This window comes from Anser cygnoides, chromosome 4 (assembly GCF_040182565.1).
Source record: "Anser cygnoides isolate HZ-2024a breed goose chromosome 4, Taihu_goose_T2T_genome, whole genome shotgun sequence".
NCBI lineage: Eukaryota > Metazoa > Chordata > Aves > Anseriformes > Anatidae > Anser > Anser cygnoides.
The window spans coordinates 70,811,445-70,831,506 of NC_089876.1; the positions used below are offsets into that span (position 1 = coordinate 70,811,445).

At 37.8% G+C, this 20,062-nt stretch overlaps 1 protein-coding gene across 2 annotated transcripts in view; it reads left to right on the plus strand.

The window, feature by feature from the left end:
* The window catches only part of GRID2 (glutamate ionotropic receptor delta type subunit 2), an 807,057-nt gene that overhangs the window by 635,868 nt on the left and 151,127 nt on the right, over positions 1 to 20,062 (plus strand). For both annotated transcript variants that reach the window (XM_066996365.1, XM_066996366.1), the window contains one exon: positions 6,412 to 6,513. In XM_066996365.1, coding sequence (XP_066852466.1) covers positions 6,412 to 6,513 — 102 coding nt within the window. The remainder of the gene's footprint in view (positions 1 to 6,411; positions 6,514 to 20,062) is intronic.

Here is a 20,062-nt window from a genome sequence, read left to right on the forward strand (position 1 = left end):
GTGTATGGGCTGTGGCATAGTACTATGGAAGAAGGACTGGTGCTTTCCCTGTGAATGCTTGGTGCCACAGCAATCCCTGGGCACTACCAGAATTTCCAGGGGAGTTTCCCAGGGCAGCTATCCATGGTGGAGCCACCAAATGGTAAAGGGACAATGTCTGGGTCAAAGAACAGGCTATACAGAGTTTTTGGCTTTAAATTTGGAGGCAGTTGGAAAGATATCACTGTCTGTTTCATTAATATCCTTGTTTAGATCTTCAAGGAAAAGACGTGTTAAGGTTTTCAAGGGGCAGGAGTGAAAATATATATATATATATATATATATATATATGAAAGGTGAAAGCAAGAGAAGCGGGACCATACAGCAATGTATTTTGTCCTATCTCCCTCATAACACAAAAGGAGGAACAGGAGGTGAGGGGAAGTTTCCTGAGAGTGAAGAGTATCTGACAGAAAAGGAGAATCAAAGGCTAAAGAGAAAGAAGAAGGGACCCAAAGTGGTTGGAAAGATGAATCAAAACTGGATGAAGTGAAAGCAAGACAAAACCTAGGTCCCTTTACCAACCAAAAAAAAGCAAGATGGGAAAAGGCACAGGAAACAGCAGGGAAGATCAAGGGAAAGAAAAGCAAAGAGGAAAGAAAGTGTGCTGGTGGAAGTACACAGGGAAATGGCAGGAGTCGTTGCAATATGGGAAAGAGCAAAATAACCTCAGGTTAGGGAACTGCTGAGAGAGTACTGGATTCACAGAGAGGACTTGTGAAGGGAAAAAAAAAAAGTGTTTTATAAAGATAAAAGAGAAGACACTTAGAAATGGCAAATGATAGATTAAAACCACCAAATTTCAAATGAAAGGAAAAGTAGTAATAAAGAAAGTAAGCAAGAGATGAAGGGGGCGGGGGAGCGGAGTGAGGGACCATTAGAATGACACCACTGGCTTGCGGAAATGGTTTATTATCTTTGAGATGTGGTGATTTACTATACTTTCCAAAAAATCACACCATTAGAGTTCCTCTGGAAACTTGGCCTAAGCACGAAGCTGTGCTTCATGAGTGGAGCACATGGTGTGAGAACAGCTATGTAGTCTATGCTTTTTTCCCCCTATATTCAACATTTGTCAATGGTCTAAAACATCCAATTATAACTTCTGGCACCAATCTGAGTGCATGAGGCCTTGAGAAAATGTTGACTCGAGAGCTGGAAGGCAAACAAACAGCACGTTACCAGCAGGTAGCTTTCCTTTAGCTTCTTTATTTCTATTCACTAGGAAAAGAAATTTGGGCAGGCTCCGAAGTGAAATATTTTATTAACTGTGTGCTGTGTTATTTGATCATGTGCTTTGGCTTTGAGGAAAGAAATCCTTACTTAGGTCATTTGCATTTCTGTCTATGATCAGTTAATAAAACAAATAGACTACTTCAAGTGCTACAATTATGATCCTTAAGCCACTAGATTTAAAACTAAACTTGTGTGCTCACATTCTCCTGACATAGCTTGAAAACAGCAGAGTGAGTCCATTCCTTCTAGTCCAGAGGCAAATTAAAGCAATAAAACATACTGTACAAAATAATAAATGCACAGAACTATATAGGTTTCCTTACACAGAATGCAGGAGAAACAAGTGCTGCTATACATTATACAATTTGTTGAACATAGTATTTTCTATTGATTTTAACAACTTATTTGCTGAGTATTACGTAAGCTTCAGTTAAGAAGTTAAACAGAAAACTTTCCAACTAACCAATTGTATTAGGAAATTTTGTATGAAGTCCTCATTTCTTTAATTAAGCCAAGGATTACAAAGGCCATTGGCTTACCCAAGGCCATCAGACTTTTTGCAGATGTGTTTGACCGACTATTGGGTGATGGCTGTGGGGCTGAGCTAATGGGACTCTACCCAGGTAACAGAGTGTCCCCCAAAACTTTTAATTGCTGGCCGTATCTGAATGACAACCAAAACATGTCTTTTTTGGCTTATGTTCTGTGAGACAGTCTTTCATCTGTAGGATTTTGGTGCTGATTTCCAAGTCACTTAGATATATTAAACATCAACTGAGTGCCTGAGTTATCGGGCATATTGTGTGCAAACCTATTTTCATGTTTTCCTGCTTGAATCTTCCCTAAACTGCTGTCCTAGCAATCTCTGTAAATGCTGAGTCCAGACATCACCAAAAAAAAAAATGTTTTCCTACATTAGTTTTTTGTTCTATCATTCTTGAGTCTTGCCAGCACACCTGGGATTTGGAACCCCCTATTTCAGTGCTGTCTTGTGAGACGTTCATGACATCTCTTCCAGTCATTTGAATTTACTATATTTTGGAATGCAGCAGGGTGTTATTAATGCATATTTCTTCTGGTGAAGTCCTTACTTGGGAAAAGTGAGTTCCTAAAGCAGGTTAGACCCAGGTGAAATTCAAGAAGGGAATTTCTGAAGAATTTTTTTGGTACTGTAGGCACGGATGTTGGTGTTTCCACAGGTGACCAACTCTCTTAGGAGCTGCTAATGGAACAGCTCCTTAATAGTGCTGTGTGCGGGCATTACCATCAGAGATTTTTCTTAGACTGTAGTAAAACCAACATCTTGTTCACTTTTCCTTTTTTTTTAAGGAGGCCAGGAAAGTCAAGAAAAGAGAGGAAGGAAGAGTGATGGTAGTTTAGGTGTTCTGATCAATTCCAGTAGCAGATGTAATGATGTTTTATCTTTTGGATTTCTCCTGCAGCTTCTCTGGAGTGTTTTCTGCTCTTGACTGTTGTACTGTTGCTGTGTACACGCAGTCTGAGTTCAGAGGCAATTGCATTGTAGTGCTGGATGAACTGGTTCATCTGTATTTTCTGTACTAGTTTAACAAACAGAACACTCTAAGTTCTCTAGTAATGGCAATCACTGCATAAAAGTAATGTATTCATATCAATATGCTGGTTTCATTTATTCCAGCATTTGACACACTGGAGGGAAGGGATGCCATCCAGCGGGGCCTTGACAGGCCTGAGAGGTGGGCCTGTGTGAACCTCTCGAAGTTCAGCAAGGCCAAGTGCAAAGTCTGCCACCTTGATCGGGGCAATCTTGAGCACAAATATAGGCTGGGTGGAGAATGGATTGAGAGCAGCTCTGGGACTGTTAGTAGATGAGAATCTCAACATGAGCTGGCAATGTGCGCTTGCAGCTTAGAAAGCCAACCATATCCTGGGCTGCATCAAAAGTCGTGTGGCCACCAGGGCGAGGGAGGTGATTCTCCCCCTCTACTCTGCTCTTGTGAGACCCCACCTGAAGCGCTGTGTTCAGCTCTGGGGCCCCCAGCACAAGAAGGACATGGAAGTACTAGAACGAGTCCAGAAGAGGGCCACAAAGATGATCAAGGGACTGGGGCTGGATCACTTCTCCTACAAAGACAGGCCGAGAGAGTTGGGGCTGTTCAGCGTGGAGAAGAGAAGGCTCTGAGGAGACTTAATAGTGGTTTTCCAATACTTAAAAAGGGCCTACAGGAGAGCTGAGGAGAGAGTCTCTGTCAGGAAATGTAGTGATAGGACAAGCGGTAATGGCTGTTAACTAAAAGAAGGTAGATTTGTATTAGATAAAAGGAAGAACATTTTTGAGAGTGGTGAGGCACCGGCACAGGCTGCCCAGAGAAGCTGTGGATGCCCCATCCCTGGAAGTGTTCAAGGCCAGTTTTGATGGGGCTTTGGGCAACCTGATCTAGTGGAAGGTGTCACTGCTCATGGCAGGGGGTTGGAACTAGCTGATATTTATGGTTCTTTCCAACCCAAACCGTTCTATCATTCTATGATACTATGATTTTGTGTGATTGTCCTCAACTATGATCACACCAGACCACTGTATTTTTCTCAATTAACTGACAGAGTTTTAATTATATGTTACACTGCCGGCAGAGTTCACTGGTTTCATGTGGAATATTTATATTGTGGGGTTGATTGTGGAAAAAATCTGGGAAAAAATAGGGGAAAAAATCTGCCTGTAAGCTCTGTCCTAGAGGCATTATAGATTTTAGTGTTCCAAATTCTGTATAAATCATTGCCTGGAAATTGGAAATATGCATAAAATAGATTTTGTCTATTTTAATATTGATTTCAAGTTACAGGTCTTCCATAATGCATATTTTATCTAGGCAAAAATTTCTAATAAAGAAGCACCTTTGTAAAGGGAGGTCAATTCTTGTCTCTGCTAGTGAAAGAGGAGAGACAAACCCGTACTAGGAATGATGGTAGAGGGGCTAACAAGCTGGGAAGTGGGATGATCAGAGGAGACTGTACATTGGATGGTAAAGAAAACAGAATATTAACAACTTTTACATGTTCATAATTTTGTATCTGAATGTAGCAGAGTGAACACTGTCATTAAAATAAATGGAAGAATTTTCATCTGAAGTAAAAAGCACTATAAATGACAAAATTCACATGGTACAAAGAAGACAGGTACAGTGCTCAGTAATCACATGTATTGTTCTAAATAAATCAACCAGAATTAATGTGAGATTCTGTTACTGCCTGATCTAGTCTCTCATTTCAACTATCAGAGGCAGAACAAAAGAAAAAGAGAAGCAAATGCAGAAGCAGCAGATGTTTTGCAAAAGCAGTTAAGCGAGAGGTAGAGCTGAAGAGGAAGCTTCATACCATCCCCCTTGCTGTTTCAGCAATAGCTACTTTTGCTTTTGCTGCATTGACATGCTCAAAGTGTCATCAATAAATGTTGATTCGTTTGTGCCTAATAACAGTAAGCAGCTCGCACTCAAAATCAATTTCAACTTTATTGGCAAGGCACTGCACATTTGTCTTCACCATGACTGTGCTGCATAAAGGAACGATTGAACTGAAAATTAAATGAACAATAATTGAAAATAAAATGTGGCTTTTTAAAGGAAAATTAGTGCTACGCTAAATTTGTAGCAATCAGTTATGTTGTGCTCTTTTCCGTTAAAAATGTAGAATGGCTTGGGCTAAAAAGTTAATTATATAAATATGTACACAATAATGTACATAATTAAAAATGGACTTTACCCTCAAAAGGATACAAAGGCTCTTCAGAAACTTCATAGGGTTTTAAATCTGGCAAAAGCAGTACAGTATCCGTGGTAATTAGGCTTTCAACACATTTGGATATGCTAATTGGATCCAAGTTCTAATTAGTTTCTTTATGCGACTGAGAATGACAATCACTGAATTAATTTAGTGTACTTTTATTCTTAACTTAGTGCTGTTTTCAATATTTCTAATACAGAAAATATAGACTATCAAATGCTTTGCTTTGTAGGATAGAAGTGGTTTATCTCATACAGTGTATGGTGCACACGCTTCAAATTCATTCACTGTGTTTCACAGCCCTATTAATGTAACACACTTCAGCAGTTAGTTTTTTCAGCTCAAACTGCTGGACACCTTTGCCAGAGGAGGGATGAGGTTCTGGAACCTGTCAGCAGTTCATTGGTGTTGCTGTTAACAGCTAGGCATGCTGTGGAGGAGGTACTGAGAAAGCAGAGCTGGCTCCAAAGTCCTGTGAAGTCAGTCATTGTCCTTCTGTTGTTTTTTGGATTTAACACCGGTATTTTTACAGGCCAGATGAATTTTACAATTAATTCCAAAAGTGAAACCAGTAATGCTTGTACATGTTGCCAAGGGTCTATTTCTCTGTACCTTAGATAACCATCTATCATCATGTAAGAATGTAGGATAGTTATATTTTCAGAGGAACTAAATTACAGGTCACTATCTACTAAACTCAGATTAAAAGGCAGTTAGTCTTAGAGAAATCCCAGAGCAAAAGCTTCTGTCCATAACAGCCCAATAAATACGGTAGCACCAATGCAAAACATCTCATAGCTGAATTCCTTTCTCTGCACCATCTATTGCAGTCCTTTCTAAATACTTCGGTGTGCCTATGTGTCTCTTCTCAGTCATTTTTAAATGGGATTTTTAACCTGGCTAAAAATCACTGCTGTTTCATTATCAATGAGTAGTATATGTTTTAATTAAAACTAGTTAATTCCTTTCATCAGAGTTCCACTAGGAACGATGGGCTGGAGCAGACAGCATACTGAAATTATGGTAGCTATTATTTCTCCAATTAGTGTATCACTGGAAGTCAGGTAGAAGTACTTTTACAGCCATACTACTTTTCAAATCTTTTTCATTAATACAGAAGTCCTCCCTGAGCTCTTCTAAGGCAATACATATTCTAACCCTGGATGCTGTCATCCATTACACTCTGGTATTTAAAAGCACAAATATCCCTAATTGCTTCATTTACAATTTAAAGAAGAATCTGTCCACAAACTCTTCTCTGACTTTCTGTCCCATCGTTTCCAGAAGGTGTTCTGTTTATTTCGTATGTTCTTGCTTAAAGCTGCCTAAGAGAAGTGATTTTATGGGCAATGCAGAAACAAATTCTTCTTTCTCTTTCAGCTTGGCTGCTGGAATCCTGTCACTGGTCTGAATGGGTCACTAACTGACAGAAAGTTGGAGAATAACATGCGAGGAGTGGTTCTGCGTGTGGTGACCGTGCTGGTAAGCAGAGATCCTCATCATTTTGCACTTGGAGGAATGTTTTTTCTCCATCTTGCCTCATCTTCTTGACTAAGGGTAATTGGAAAGGATTTTTATTAGCCATATCATATTACCAAGAACTTAGTCAATGTTAAGTGTCTAAATTCTGCTTGTCAGTACCAGAGTAAAGGAGCAATTTCCATGAAATAAAATTATCAGTAAAGTTCATTTCAGAACATGAATCAAACACATTAAAACCTGTTTCTTCCACAGGCACATACTAAATTAGACAACACAACCATATGAACTGATAAAGGTAACTTCAAATGTCCTGTTAGCTAAAGTTACCTAGCTGAAACTCTAAATGATTCATAAGATGTAGCTGCCTTCCAATTACCTTCCCAAAATGAGTACAGCCTGACACAAATTGCTGCACTCAGAAAAATATTCAAGATCAGTTTAGGGGGAATGATGTGTTAGTTCAGTAAAATACCTGCTGCTCCCTCCTGGTTCCTTCAGCCAGGTGTCTCCTTTGTGGACATTTTGCATTAAGCAGCTACCGTTGGTTTAAAGCTGAACAGACATTGTATACCAGGACAGGAAGGTATTTTTTGAAATGAGGCCAGTTTATTCCCTGTCATAAGCTTTGGCTGCTCAATTGCTTGTTAGAGGGGAAAAAAATGAAAGAAAAATAAATATATGTGAGATGTATAAGCTTCTTTGGAGCAACGCCCTCTCCCCAACCACCAGCCCTCAACCCCCCAGAAAAGAGGAAAAAAAAAAAAGAAAGAAAAAAAATGCAATATCCCTTGAGGTGTATACATACATTGATAAATACCTGGTGGTGGGAGGGTACAAAGAGGATAGAGTAAGGCTTTTCAGTGGTGCCTAGTGACAGGACAAAAGGCAGTGGGCACAAGCAGAAACAGAGGAGGTTATCTCTGTATGTCAGGAAGCCCTTTGCTGTGTGGGTGACAGAACACAGGCACAGGTTGTCCGCAGAGGTTGTGGAATCTCCATCTCTAGAGGTATTCAGAAGCCATTTGGACATGGTCCTGGGCAACCAGCTCTAAGTTGCTCAGCCCAAACAAGAGGGTTGGACCGGATGACCTTTCTACCTCAACCTCTCCATGACTGTGTGAAAGTTGACCCAGGGCTGCAGAACCGTGCTATATTATTATATTGAGCTACTTCCCTATCTCTGCTATCCATGTTTTTCACTGCAGGTTTTGTGTTTGAGGGCCTGAATGTTTGCTTATAAAGAAAAAGGTAAGAGTGGATCCCATTGCTGATGTTCTGTGATAAAGGAAAAGTCTCTGTCAGGGATGGAGGGTGGAAACACTAGAGTGAGTGTCAGCACCATAGACAGAGAAGTTTCATACCCCTTCAATTATTTCTTGTGTCTTTAGAAGCTATTATCTGTCAGGGTGCCCAGTCTGTTCCATCTCTTAGTATGCTAGCAGATGTCCTGCCATAGTGTCTACAAAACAACATGAAACAAAACAAAAAACCACACACACACACACAAAACTCACAACTAAATAAGGATGAATTAACAGAAGAAGACAAAGCAGTAGGGTTCTTTCATACTTCATTAATTGCGTGGTCATCAAAATAGCATCATGATGACAGTGGCTGATCTTTATGTTCTGCCTGGTATGCGTTTTAATTGATTCAGTATAATTTTGTGTTGACAAAAATGTTCTGTGGATGTTGTCTAGCAAAATAGAGGTGTCTAGCAAAAATAGATTGGTGTCTTTGACTTTTTTTTTCTTATTTCTTCTCCTTCCCTCACTCTATTCCTCTGACTTCATACCCAGTTATCATTTTAGTTAGCATGCTAGAGAATATTCTTCTTTCAAGTCATTATAGTATGAATATTTAACAACTTGCAAACATACAAAAAAAAAGGCATTAGTTATGCTGATAGGATTCCATGTTAATAATAAAAACAATTGCATTTAATGTTCAGCGCACACCACATGTCAGTTCAGGCTCCTCTCCTGGCTGCAATCCTCATGTGACGTGAGCATACTCCTGTTTTGGTTTTGTTGACAGTTTTAAAGCACAACTAGTGAAAAACACAATTACTCTGAATTGTGCTTTGTTGAAATCCACTAATTTACCATTTTGAAAACTGACTCATTTTATGTAGAATGTGCACTGAAAGCAATATATGAGGAAGATGAGAATGATTCATGTTGGCTTCATAATATAAGCATTCATTTATTCTCTTAAATAGTAGAGCTTTGTGTGGTTGTTCAGTGCAACATAAACAAAATCATCTGAGAACCACATTACAAACTGAGGTTCATTTAATTTTACTCAGCAAAGATGAGAGACAAGGATTTTGTAAACTGGGTGAATTGAGGGAGAAAGTAAATATTTACTCAAATTCGTTAGCCAGAAATGGTATTTTTCACCAGCACTTCCCTTGATTGATGTTAACTTGAGTACTTTCACCCAAGTGCCAGAAATCAGGAGGATAAAATACTGTTTCTCCCTTATCCACAAACTCTAATGGCTGAGAGAGAGAAGCAGCCAGGCAGACACTGACAGCAAATCAGGCTGCTAACTGAAAGCCTGAAAAGAAGTTGGACAGTGCAGATGCCAGAATTGCAAAGTGATTATTATTTCTAACCTTACCCAGTCTTTAGATGTCCATAGATGTTGCTACTGCTCCCGTGGGTGACAGAGCATCATATAGGGTGCTTACCCTGTAGCACTTTCTCTTGCTATACATGAGTAAGGGTTATTCATGAAGATATGCTGGTTTCTAAATTGTAGTTTGATTTGAGAATTAAAATGTACCTGTTATTAGCACATCATTACTTCAAACATATCTGTTGCTTTGGAATGAAGTTACATGGCCTTTGCTTGTTACTAATTTTAGCTTGGTTCCCATCTTCATTCAAGTAGCTTATTGCAATGGGGCAATTCTGTTATTTTTTCCGGAACAGAATGAAGAAATAGATGTAATATTTGGATTTGAGTGAAGTCGTGGCCGACATGACATAACACTGTGAAAATAAAGCGAAATCATGCAAACAGTGTATTAATGCTTGTTTTCTCTACTTCAAAAACTAGACTTTTAGTCCCTCTATTTGTTGGTATTCAATTTGATCTTACAAAAACTTGGTCATCAAAGACACCAACTTGAACTTCATTTAGACCTATTTATTTTACAGCAATTATCAAAGGAAAATTGCTGTTAAGATATGGCCTTTAATTTTGTTATTTCAACTTATACTTGTCTGGTCAAAATTTAGTGTCTTTGAAATCTACAGAACTATTTTATATAAAACAAGACCGTAGTAATAGATGGAAGTACATTGTTCTTCCATGTTTATATCTGCTGTGTAGGATTAACATGGGGATTTATATTTAACACGTGATGAAAAATGTAAGGCTTTTGATATGTGTATAGGAGGGATTTCACCAATCAACTTTATTTTAGTGATGATTTTTTTTTACCATCCTTCCTTTTCCATCTTTCTCTGAGTTCTTCAATTAAGTCTATACATTTCTGTTAAAAGTAAGTAATTTATTAGTAACAGTAAGTTATTAAATATTATTATTAATTCTGCCAGTTTCTAACAGTATGATCTTGATCTGGAAAAACAGGAAAGCTTACGTGAAAATTAAATAATAATACCTTTGAATATGAATAGATTTCTTTTCACTGTGATTTGAGAAGTTAACATAAGTCTGTTAATTTGTTCTGTTAACCCTTCTAGCCTCTCATGTCTTTCTGGATAGCAGCCATCCCCCTCTTCTATTTTCATTTTGTTATGCCTTCATGTTGAAAAGGACTGGTTCTAAAAATTTGAGATAGTAAATTGCAGCATGTGGGTTATACTACATTGTACTTACTATAGAATCATTCAGGTTGGAAAAGACCTCTAAGATCAACTAGTCCAACCTAACCTAGTACTAAAGTCCACCACTAAACCGTGCCACTAAGTTCTAAATCTACACATTTCTTGAAGACCTCCAGGGATGGTGTCTCAAGCACTTCCCTGGGCAGCCTATTCCAATGCCGTACAACCCTTTCAGTAAAGAAGAATATTTCATATTATGATATGAAACATTCTGCATTCTAAAAAAAAAAAAAAAAATTAAAATGATTGTGATTAATTTTCCCAAAGCAGTCCTTCAAAAAGTCTTCAAAAACAATTCCCATCATCTGCATCCATCTATTAATCCCTTACCCTTGATAACTTTAATAATTATGGGTTATGTATCTTCAGATCTAAAACACTGGACTAGGGAAAGACTCTTTGTCAGAGAGTGTAGTGACAGGACAAGGGGTAATGGTTTTAAACTACAAAAAGGGTAGATTTAGATTAAATATACAGAAGAAATTCTTGACTCTGAGGGTGGTGAGGCCCTGGCACAGGCTGCCCAGAGAAGCTGTGGATGTCCCATCCCTGGAGGTGTTCAAGGCCAGGCTGGATGGGGCTTTGGGCAACCTGGTCTAGTGGGAGGTGTCCCTGGCCATGGCAGGAGGGTTGGAACTAGATGATCTTTAAGGTCCCTTCTAACCACAACTGTGAAGATACTCTGGCTACTCTAAAGATAATGGGAATTATCTTTGCATAAATAGGAATAAGAAACAATTCTTTGCTCTTTATTCTGAAGGGAACTATAGTAATGCCTGTGGACATTTGAATCAATGCTCTGGTCTGACTTGGGTTAGCATCTTTCTTTCAACACTTCTAGAAAAGTTTTATTTTGTCTTATTGATTGTCAGTTGTCTCTGGCTTGGACTAGTTCCCACGTGCAATGAAAGTTTGAATTTTGTGTTTGACAAGCTACTTTTAAGTGCAAGCAACTTGCTGGTGAATTTCTGAAACATATTCTGAGTTCTGAAATGTAGCTCAATGAAAGGTCAGTATAATAACTCCAAACAAATTGAGAGTGTCTTGAATGAACAATTTTCCAAGTACCAATTTAGCTGGATATCCATTTTGTTGATTTTAGTTTATCCTCCTCATTTTCAGCTGCTCAGTTTTATTGAAAGGCAGCTAGAATACAGCAGATATTCTCATAATATCATTTTAGTTGCAGTGGCTATTAATGAATTATTCATATGAATGTTAAGCCACCAGAAACTAAATGAGATTTGGCCGGTTTGACAATGAATAGGCCAGCAGGTATTCACAAAATCATGTTTCTAAAAAAGCCCCTATTGGTTGAAAAGGCAAAAGTTTGAAATTCCCTGTTTCAACTTGGTGAAAAGTAAAGAGCCTTTTCTCAAAGCGCATGAGGCGTTAACTTCCTAGTGGCATGAAATACATTTGAGAATTTTAACATGGAAGATACAGCTATCAAATTGAGGTATATATTTTCACATCTGCATTGATCTGAAAATGCAGGCAGGATGAGGGAAACAACAATAGCAAGTGATACTGAATTATACTTTGCCATACATCCCACTGTACAATTTCTTGCTATTTATTACTCATGTTGCTTGCAGAGAGCTCGGTGGAATGGAGGCACGTTGGTGACCATTGTCTCCAGGTGAGAACTGTGGGAAATGAGAGGGCAGGCAGAAGTGTAGACAAGCATAGGAAAAAGAAATAATAAATATGCATCATTGGCACCAAGGAAAATGTTATATATATGGAGTAGTTTAATTCTCAATGACTGGCATTAAATGCATGAGCCTTAGTTGTGGAGATTAGGGAAGAAACAAACCTGAAAGTGGACGATACCTTTAGGGACATGAGCTGGCAGGAGGTCTGCGTCTTCAGATCCTTTTTCTAGTGAACTTCCCACTTGGATAGAAAAAAAGATGAAATGTGAGATATGAAGCTAACTTCTGGTTTTAAAGGCTGAGGCTGTCTTTGGGATTTGACCTCCAACACTGGTTTAAACAAAGTGACAAAAGTTCTTAGGAGGAAGCTAGAGTAGCTTTCAAAATGATAGAAAAAAGGAAAGGCATAGAAGAGATTAAATAAGACAGTGTTTAAGTATACTCAGAGGGACAAACAGTGAGAAGTGATAAAGGATTAAAAAATGGCATGACAAAATCGTCCTTAAAATAAAAGATCAACTGCAGCAAAGATTATGTATGGGATACCTCAGAAAATACAAAATATTTTATAATAGTGTATAGTCAGAATAGTCTCAAAGATAATTCCCTTTCCCCACATTCACAACAGAATGCTCTGCACTTCTGTGAAGCCGTCTTCATTCTGTTAGGCTGCACTGTCTATGCACCAGTCTAAAACCTTTTTTAAAAATTTGAATTATGTAATGTATTATACTAAAGTATCCGGTGCTCTGTGTAACAATATCGTCAGTATATTGTATTCTTCACAGTAGTGAATTACCCATAGCAGCAGAAAGGTCTTGGGAAGTGATAACATTAAGAAGTGTTACTTGACCATCAACTGTAGTATTTATGTTTTAAGTAAACATTTTTACTTTTCTACCGGTAAGGGATAAATCTTTCTTTGATGGACATTTATGACTGTGAGTTTGAATGGCAGAAAAGCTGTAAGTGATGTAGTTTATCTAGAATCTTTTATAAAATCTCTGTATTCCATAACTCAGTAATTTATTTGGTATATACCATATGTGCTATAGTTCAAATATTTAAAGATTATCTAAAGTTTTAGAATATTTCATTGCTGTAAAAATGCATAATTTCCCAGGCAGCAACAATTCTCTGTGCCTTTAGATTTCTATTCCTTTTTGCTGCCAATATCCATCTGTGAAAGAAGGTTGGGGAAAAAAATGGATCTTTTATAGACAAGTACATCAGGGAAAATATTCAGTAAAACGGTGGTAAATTATAGCAACAGTGGTAGATGTGTTCATTTCATCGGTAAATGAATGAAATCATCAGGAGCAATGATGCATGACATAATTAGGCTCACTATTTATTATTTTTCATAGTTAACCTAGTTGTTGACAAAAAAGCTGTCATTTGGTATAAGATACTGATGAGAGTGGCTTGCTCCCATGGAGAAGTCACTTGTTATTGGAATGTCTTTTCACATGGCAGATTTTCCAATTTAGAAACTTGAGTTCAGACTTCAGGACATGATTCTGGATGAGCGTTTACTGTAACTGAAATTTTGACATTAAAAAAAAGAAAGTTTTTTACTTTTACAGGTTTTAATAATAGTTTGCTCATTTCTAATGTAAGGAAGATTCTTTTTAAAAGAAATGGTAGGGACGTATGCTGACCTTATTAATTGTTTTTTACTCTCCTAAAATCTTGCTGTTGTATTTTTGAAAATGGAACTAATTGTTCTTTGGTTAGTTAAAAGTTAATATTTTCAAGGAAAGCAAGCTTCGTAGTTGAAGCAAATGCTTACTTCCCATTGTAAAGTATGCATAGTTCTCAGAGCAACTATTGCAATTTCTAACACCAAGATATGGAGGCATTCAGTCTAAGAAGGCTGTGGAATTTTCATTGTCAGAGGTGTCAAAAAAGAGTAGGTCCATATTTACACTGGTTAATCTAGGTAGCTTTATCCTGAGTCGGAGGAAAGAAAGTCAGTTTTAGAGATTCCTTCTACCTGGCATTTCCATAAAATGTTATCTAATTCTAAGAAAATAAAAGAAAATAAAAGCCTTCACTATTTGGGCTAAAATAAAAGTAAGCACACACTGAACAAAATGTTGCCTGTGGAAACGCAGGATAGTAGCTGGAAGAGCTGACTGCAAGTCATTTCATTCACTGCTTGTCTGTATATTCAGCTTTAAAGTTATCCAGATTATGTCCTCACTTTTAAGAGATAGGTTGGTATTACAGGAACAAAACAACATAGTAACTTGTATAGATAATTATTGACTAAGGAGGGAGGTTCACAGGAGCAGTTTGTGTTGATCGGATTCTGCTAGGAGATGTTACTTAGAATTATTTATAATTTAGATACTATTAAATATATAGTGTGCAGTGATTGTAATGGTGATGTTATCCAGGCTCTATATAATGTTTTTTTTATACTGCTTCTTAAACAAAGATTTCATTTCATGAAGGTACTTGTTAGAAACCATTTAATTCAAAAAAAAAAAAAAAAGACACTTTCATTGCAGTTCTAAGGTTGATGATGTTATGTCTTGCTCTTCACAAATAGACTTTAATTTCTGAAAATAAGGAAAGAAATCTAGACTTAATTTGAGCAAGATACTGTCAGAAAACAAGGAGATAGTGCTGGGAGATTTTAGCTTCACAGTAAGAAAGTTTTTTCCTGAAGTTCCCTGGTTTTTAGCATAGGCTCTCAAGCAAATAGAAACTTTAAGGCCAGGAGGTGATAATAAATACCTTATGTGGCAGTTATAATAATTATGAACATTTAAGCAGAGACCAGTGCGTGATTTCTCCCTCATCACCTTTTTTCCATACTTAGTCAGCATAGCAAATAGTGTCTGCTGTTTTTCTAGTTTGCTTTCCCAATTCAATATTTTAGAATCTATTAGCATATGAAAGTTTCTTCTCACTCTCTGGTGCCTTCTGGCTCCGACCGTACACATCATCTTTCAACTTCCAAAATACACAGTCGTGCCGTACATTGAATTAAGCCCATACTCTGTTCTGTGCTAGTCAGCTGGGATGCTCGTCCCTCCCAGACCTCTATGATCTTGCCTCTGCCCTTTTATTGTCTATATTTCTACACTACTCCTCCTCTCTGTGCATGCAAACAGCATGCAATCACTACATATAAGATCAGTGTATTTAATATACTTGGGTGCTTAATGAAAAAAATGAATCTGTTAATCAGATTGCAGAGAAAGGGGCAGCATTAAAGCAATGAGGCAGAGAGAAAGAGTGGTATTTGTGCATTTCCTTCTCAGGGACTGAGAATGATGACCCACAAAGAAAGATGGAAGAAAATAAGGTTCCTAAATTGCATTGTGCCCCTGGCTATCTGCCCTGCCTCTCTTTGTGAGGGTTGCAGTCTCTGTTTAGGGTTACTTTACCAAGCAGAAAATGGTGACAGAAGCCATTTCAGCTGTTCCCTTTCAATCGATCAGTGTTGATGACTGAGCACCGTAATTAGCGCACAGGCAATCATCAAGGCAGAGTGTGCTTTGATTAGGTATTCCTCACTTTGTCAGAGATTTAGTTTTGGTGTAGTCTGCTCCCCATAATTCTCCCATTCCATTTTCCCCTGTCTCCAAACACTTCCATATGTTTTTGGTTTTGTTAAAAAACACATTGATCGCTCCATGAATTTTTCATTATCATTACATTACAAGTGGTAACGTACCCCAGTGAGGCTTCATCGAGATATTAATAATTCTAATGATTAATATAAAAACAGAAATTAGTATCCCCTGATAGAGATAGAGCCTGTCTATCCATTTCCTCTTCCTCTCATCATGCTTGTACAAGGACCAAATTGAAATCAATAACTAACTGGGCACAAGTTATGTTTAATAGCTGGTTTATGTCCCTTTGAGCTATACCTAGTTATATTAAAACAGGTAGGTCATAAACCTTACAGTTATTCACATTGTACATGCCTACTGTGATCCTTTGTATTACAAGCATTAATCTCAGAGCAGCTGGAGAACCCAGCTCCTTTTATTTTTCAGTTAATATTTGAAATTAATTTTTCTAAAGTAGTAGGTGCTATGCACAAGGTGAGATGAGTATCAAGGAATTCAAATGCTTTGGGACCCGGCTGGGACCACAGTTTGACAGTGAGTTAGATGCAATGCACAATGTGGTAGGGCCAACCTAACTCACCTATCTGTCAAGGGCTACTGCTCAAGGCTCCTTAGCTCTTATCTTCTCACTGACCCTCACCCATCTCTTCTGTTGGGCATATTTGCATTTCAGGGAGATTCATATAGTTCACAGAGCACACAGAAAATTTGGCTTTTAAACATAAAGAGGTTCATACACTGATTACAATTATCCTTGCATACTATGCAAGACAGAAAAGGAGGTGAACTTCACGAGAGTACAATGTCCTGAAGTATTATGTGAATTTGTTGTGAATAGGAGCTCTTGAATGGCTGCTGGAAGAAGTATAATGTAGCTCCCAGCAGGTTAATATACCTGTACTACAGTTTGGCTAAATCCAGTATCTGAGCTTAGCTATGTTAAAACTAGCATTGTGTTCTTTAGGCATACTCTAAAACACTCCAATCGATTCCAATCTCAATCCATATTCCTATCATATAACTATAATGGTTTAGAAAGAGCTATTAGGTGCATTAAGTTATTGTGAATTAAAATCAATACACAAAGCTTGGCTGCATCCTAATAGACCATTGCAATAGATGGCTTTGAAAGAAGCCTTAGTCCTGTTGCAGAGCAATAGGAGATATTGGGGGGGTGGGATGGTGGCTAGCATTTTTCATTTGTTTGTTCTAAATAGCACTAGTCCAAATAGCAAAATAAATCCATAAGCTACTGTTTGATTCTGGAAAAATATATATATATATTATTTAAGGTACTGTTTATTCATTAATGTGAATGAACAAGCTCAAACTCATGCCTTGTTGAAGATGATAATAAAACTGTAATTGAAAAAAGTGAGACGAAGTACATGCATAAGGACAGTGGCAAGTGAAAGCCAAATTTAAAATATCCTTCCTTGAATATTTTCTTCAGCTTCTAGGACATGAACTAGCTTCTTGCTGTAGGCAAGGGGACTTTTTTGTTAGTACAACCAGCTTTCTAATTAGTCTGTTTGAAAAGCAGAGAATCTGAGAAAGGTGGATTTAGGTGCCAATATTGTGACATAGCCCATTGGCACAATAAGATATTGAAAGAAAATAATACTTTAATTATACAAGGTTTTGTATGTTTGAAACCTTCATCTTTCTTTTAGTGTTATTAAGGGGTGGGGATTGTGTTATGTTTTGCAGCAACTTTTATAACCGTTGCTAGTGGGAGAATTTCTGTAACGAGAGAATTAAATGTTTCAATTAAATTTTGGTCATTGATTCTAACATGAAGTAATGTACATTACTGTTCGATTAAAAATAACAAGCTGCTGTGCTGTTCCTAGCCAAATATAATCCCCTAAACAGTGGTCAATAAAGCAGCTGAGGAAATTAAGTATTTGGGGCTACTTACTTCACTAAATTCTTTTGGGGAAAGAAATGCAAAATAGCTAATATTTAAAAGTGGGGGATTAGTTCTTTCATGAGTCAAGAAAAAAAGTAATTATGTGTAGCAACAAGACAAAAGCATCCTGTGCTTGAAAATGTTTTAGTTATGGTTCATGATGCCTTCTTAGTGCTTCTTGTCAGTTCTAATGGCTGTGCTTGGTCATCCAGCAGCCATTGGAAGGGTGTTGAGTGATCCAGTAATGAGAGTGGATTTCACTCTTGGGAGCAGTTTCTTAGCATTTGCCAGGTGATAGAAGTTTTTAAGTGTCACAGTGAATATTCACGCCATGTGATTGCTGAGGCTCTGCTTGGGCTATGTGAATCATTTAATGTGCCTGTCCACGGCTCCTAGGGTCAGTGCTGAACACAGATTGACAGTCTCACCCACAAGCTTGATTTCTTGCTTCAGTTTTTTCCTCTCTCTTCCTATTTTAGCTATAAAAAAAGGGAAGATGTAATGAATACAGAGTTCCATTTAATGAATACAGTGTCAATATTAAAGTATTATATCCCAGTGTGTTCAGAAAATTCTGATGAGTAGACACAGAGGTCATTTTCATATGCTTTATGAATTCTAACCACCCATATAATTACCTAATTTTGAAACTCTCTTCCAAGCACAGTAGAAGCACATAAGGCCATCCATCTGCAGTCTGAGTTGAGCCTCAGTGAGTGTTGTAAATCCCAGCAGAGATCAGTTTCTCTGATCTGACAAGCCAATAACTTTTTGTTCACTTACTAATTTCTGTAGAGCCTCCTGGCTAGGAAGTTTTTCTCCCCACAGTAAGCGGAAAAGAGGATTCAGCTGAGCAGGAGAATAATACCAAACATTTTATTTTGCTTTAGCTTTTCCTTTTATAAAGAGTGTCCTGTCTTTTTTTCATTATTTATATAATCAGAAAAAGCATAAGACTGCCATAAATGAGCATAACAGAGCAGTTTATGATGGCTACATATATAGTTTCTGTCCTGAAATAAGTCTCAACTTAAAGCCACAGAATCCACCATTGTAATTAGAGAAAAGTCTGTCTTGTTGCATGTTAAATGATCATTAACAGGTGGGCTGAGACCACCACTTGGTTGTAAACAGGTCACTGAATGCAAATTTTCCTTCCTTTCGTATTTAGTGAGAGTGTTGTGTTGAAGATTTGAATGGTGCTTTTCCTCTTCTCTCAAGAGGATTTCCTGTAATTTGTCCAACAAGAGAGAATCTATCCAAAAATACCAGATCCTCCAAAATTTGTTTTCACAGAACAGCTCAAATACACCTATCAAAGCTTGGATTTAAAGTCGCTATTCTACTTTCTATTAAAAATCATCCTGAGCCATCTGGGTTTAGGGATATATTTTTCCATACATGTAAATTGTCCCTGAATGCTCCACAAGCAATTATTCTCTTGCTCTCTTTCCCTGCCACCTCTAAGGACTAAATTTAATGCTTGACTTTACCACCACCCTCTGTAGCACAGTTACAAATTGCTGTTACTCTCAGATTGTCTAACTTGTTAAAACAATCAAGTTGAACTCAGAGTAATTGTCCTTTTCTGGTATTTCACTTGAGTATTACTCCTCCTGTTTCCAAATGTGAAGGTCCCCTCTGCCCAAAAGCTTGTCTCTTCCTTTTATTTTTAGCTTTATAAGGTGGTAGAGGAAATAAAAAGATTACTTCAGGCCTACAGTCACACTGTTACTTACAAACTATTGGTATGTGTCTGAGAATTTCATCAGAGTAAATAAAAACTATATTTTGTATTCTTAATCCTAGACTCTTGAAATCCATTCACCCTGCACGAGGCCAAATTACAATTTCTGCTGTTAGCTTGTGGTTTTACCCTTGCAAGTCCTTTCAAGGGTGAAACTTTTCTCTCCTGGGTCAAGGCATCTTCCTTTCGGATCCCACGTTCCTTCGTTCTCATGTAATTCTTGCTTTCCACTATTTGATCTTATTCTCTTAAACTCATGGTTCACCACAACACAGATATATATGTAAATGCAAATGTTTTAAAGCATTAAACAGGCTAAAAGGAAAACCTCTGGTTAATGCGTTTCTGCCTGACCCAGCACACTTGGATTCAGTTCTCAGATGTACAGGCCCTGCAATCTGTGCATTCCACTTCCGCACATGGAAAATGGTGATGATAACTCTCTTCTTCCTCAAATGAGTATTTCAGTGATAAACACTAATTTGTGAAGCTCAAATAACACTGTGTTGAGCATCTGAAGATATGTTCAGGTAAGTCATCTGAGCTGATTAACCATCCTCTGATACCAAAAGGAGCACGTTCTTGGTATTTCCCTCACTGCTGCTTGTACAGTCTTACTCCATTGCTTGTACTGGCTCTGGCATTTGTCTGGACCCCTGGTGATCAGATCAACTCACTCAACAAAAATGGAGTAGATTTGTGCTGGATGAAGAGTTGAATTACTTTATTAAAGGAGCCAAGGATCACCAGAGCTATTGCATAAGAGTGTAGCAAGTTCT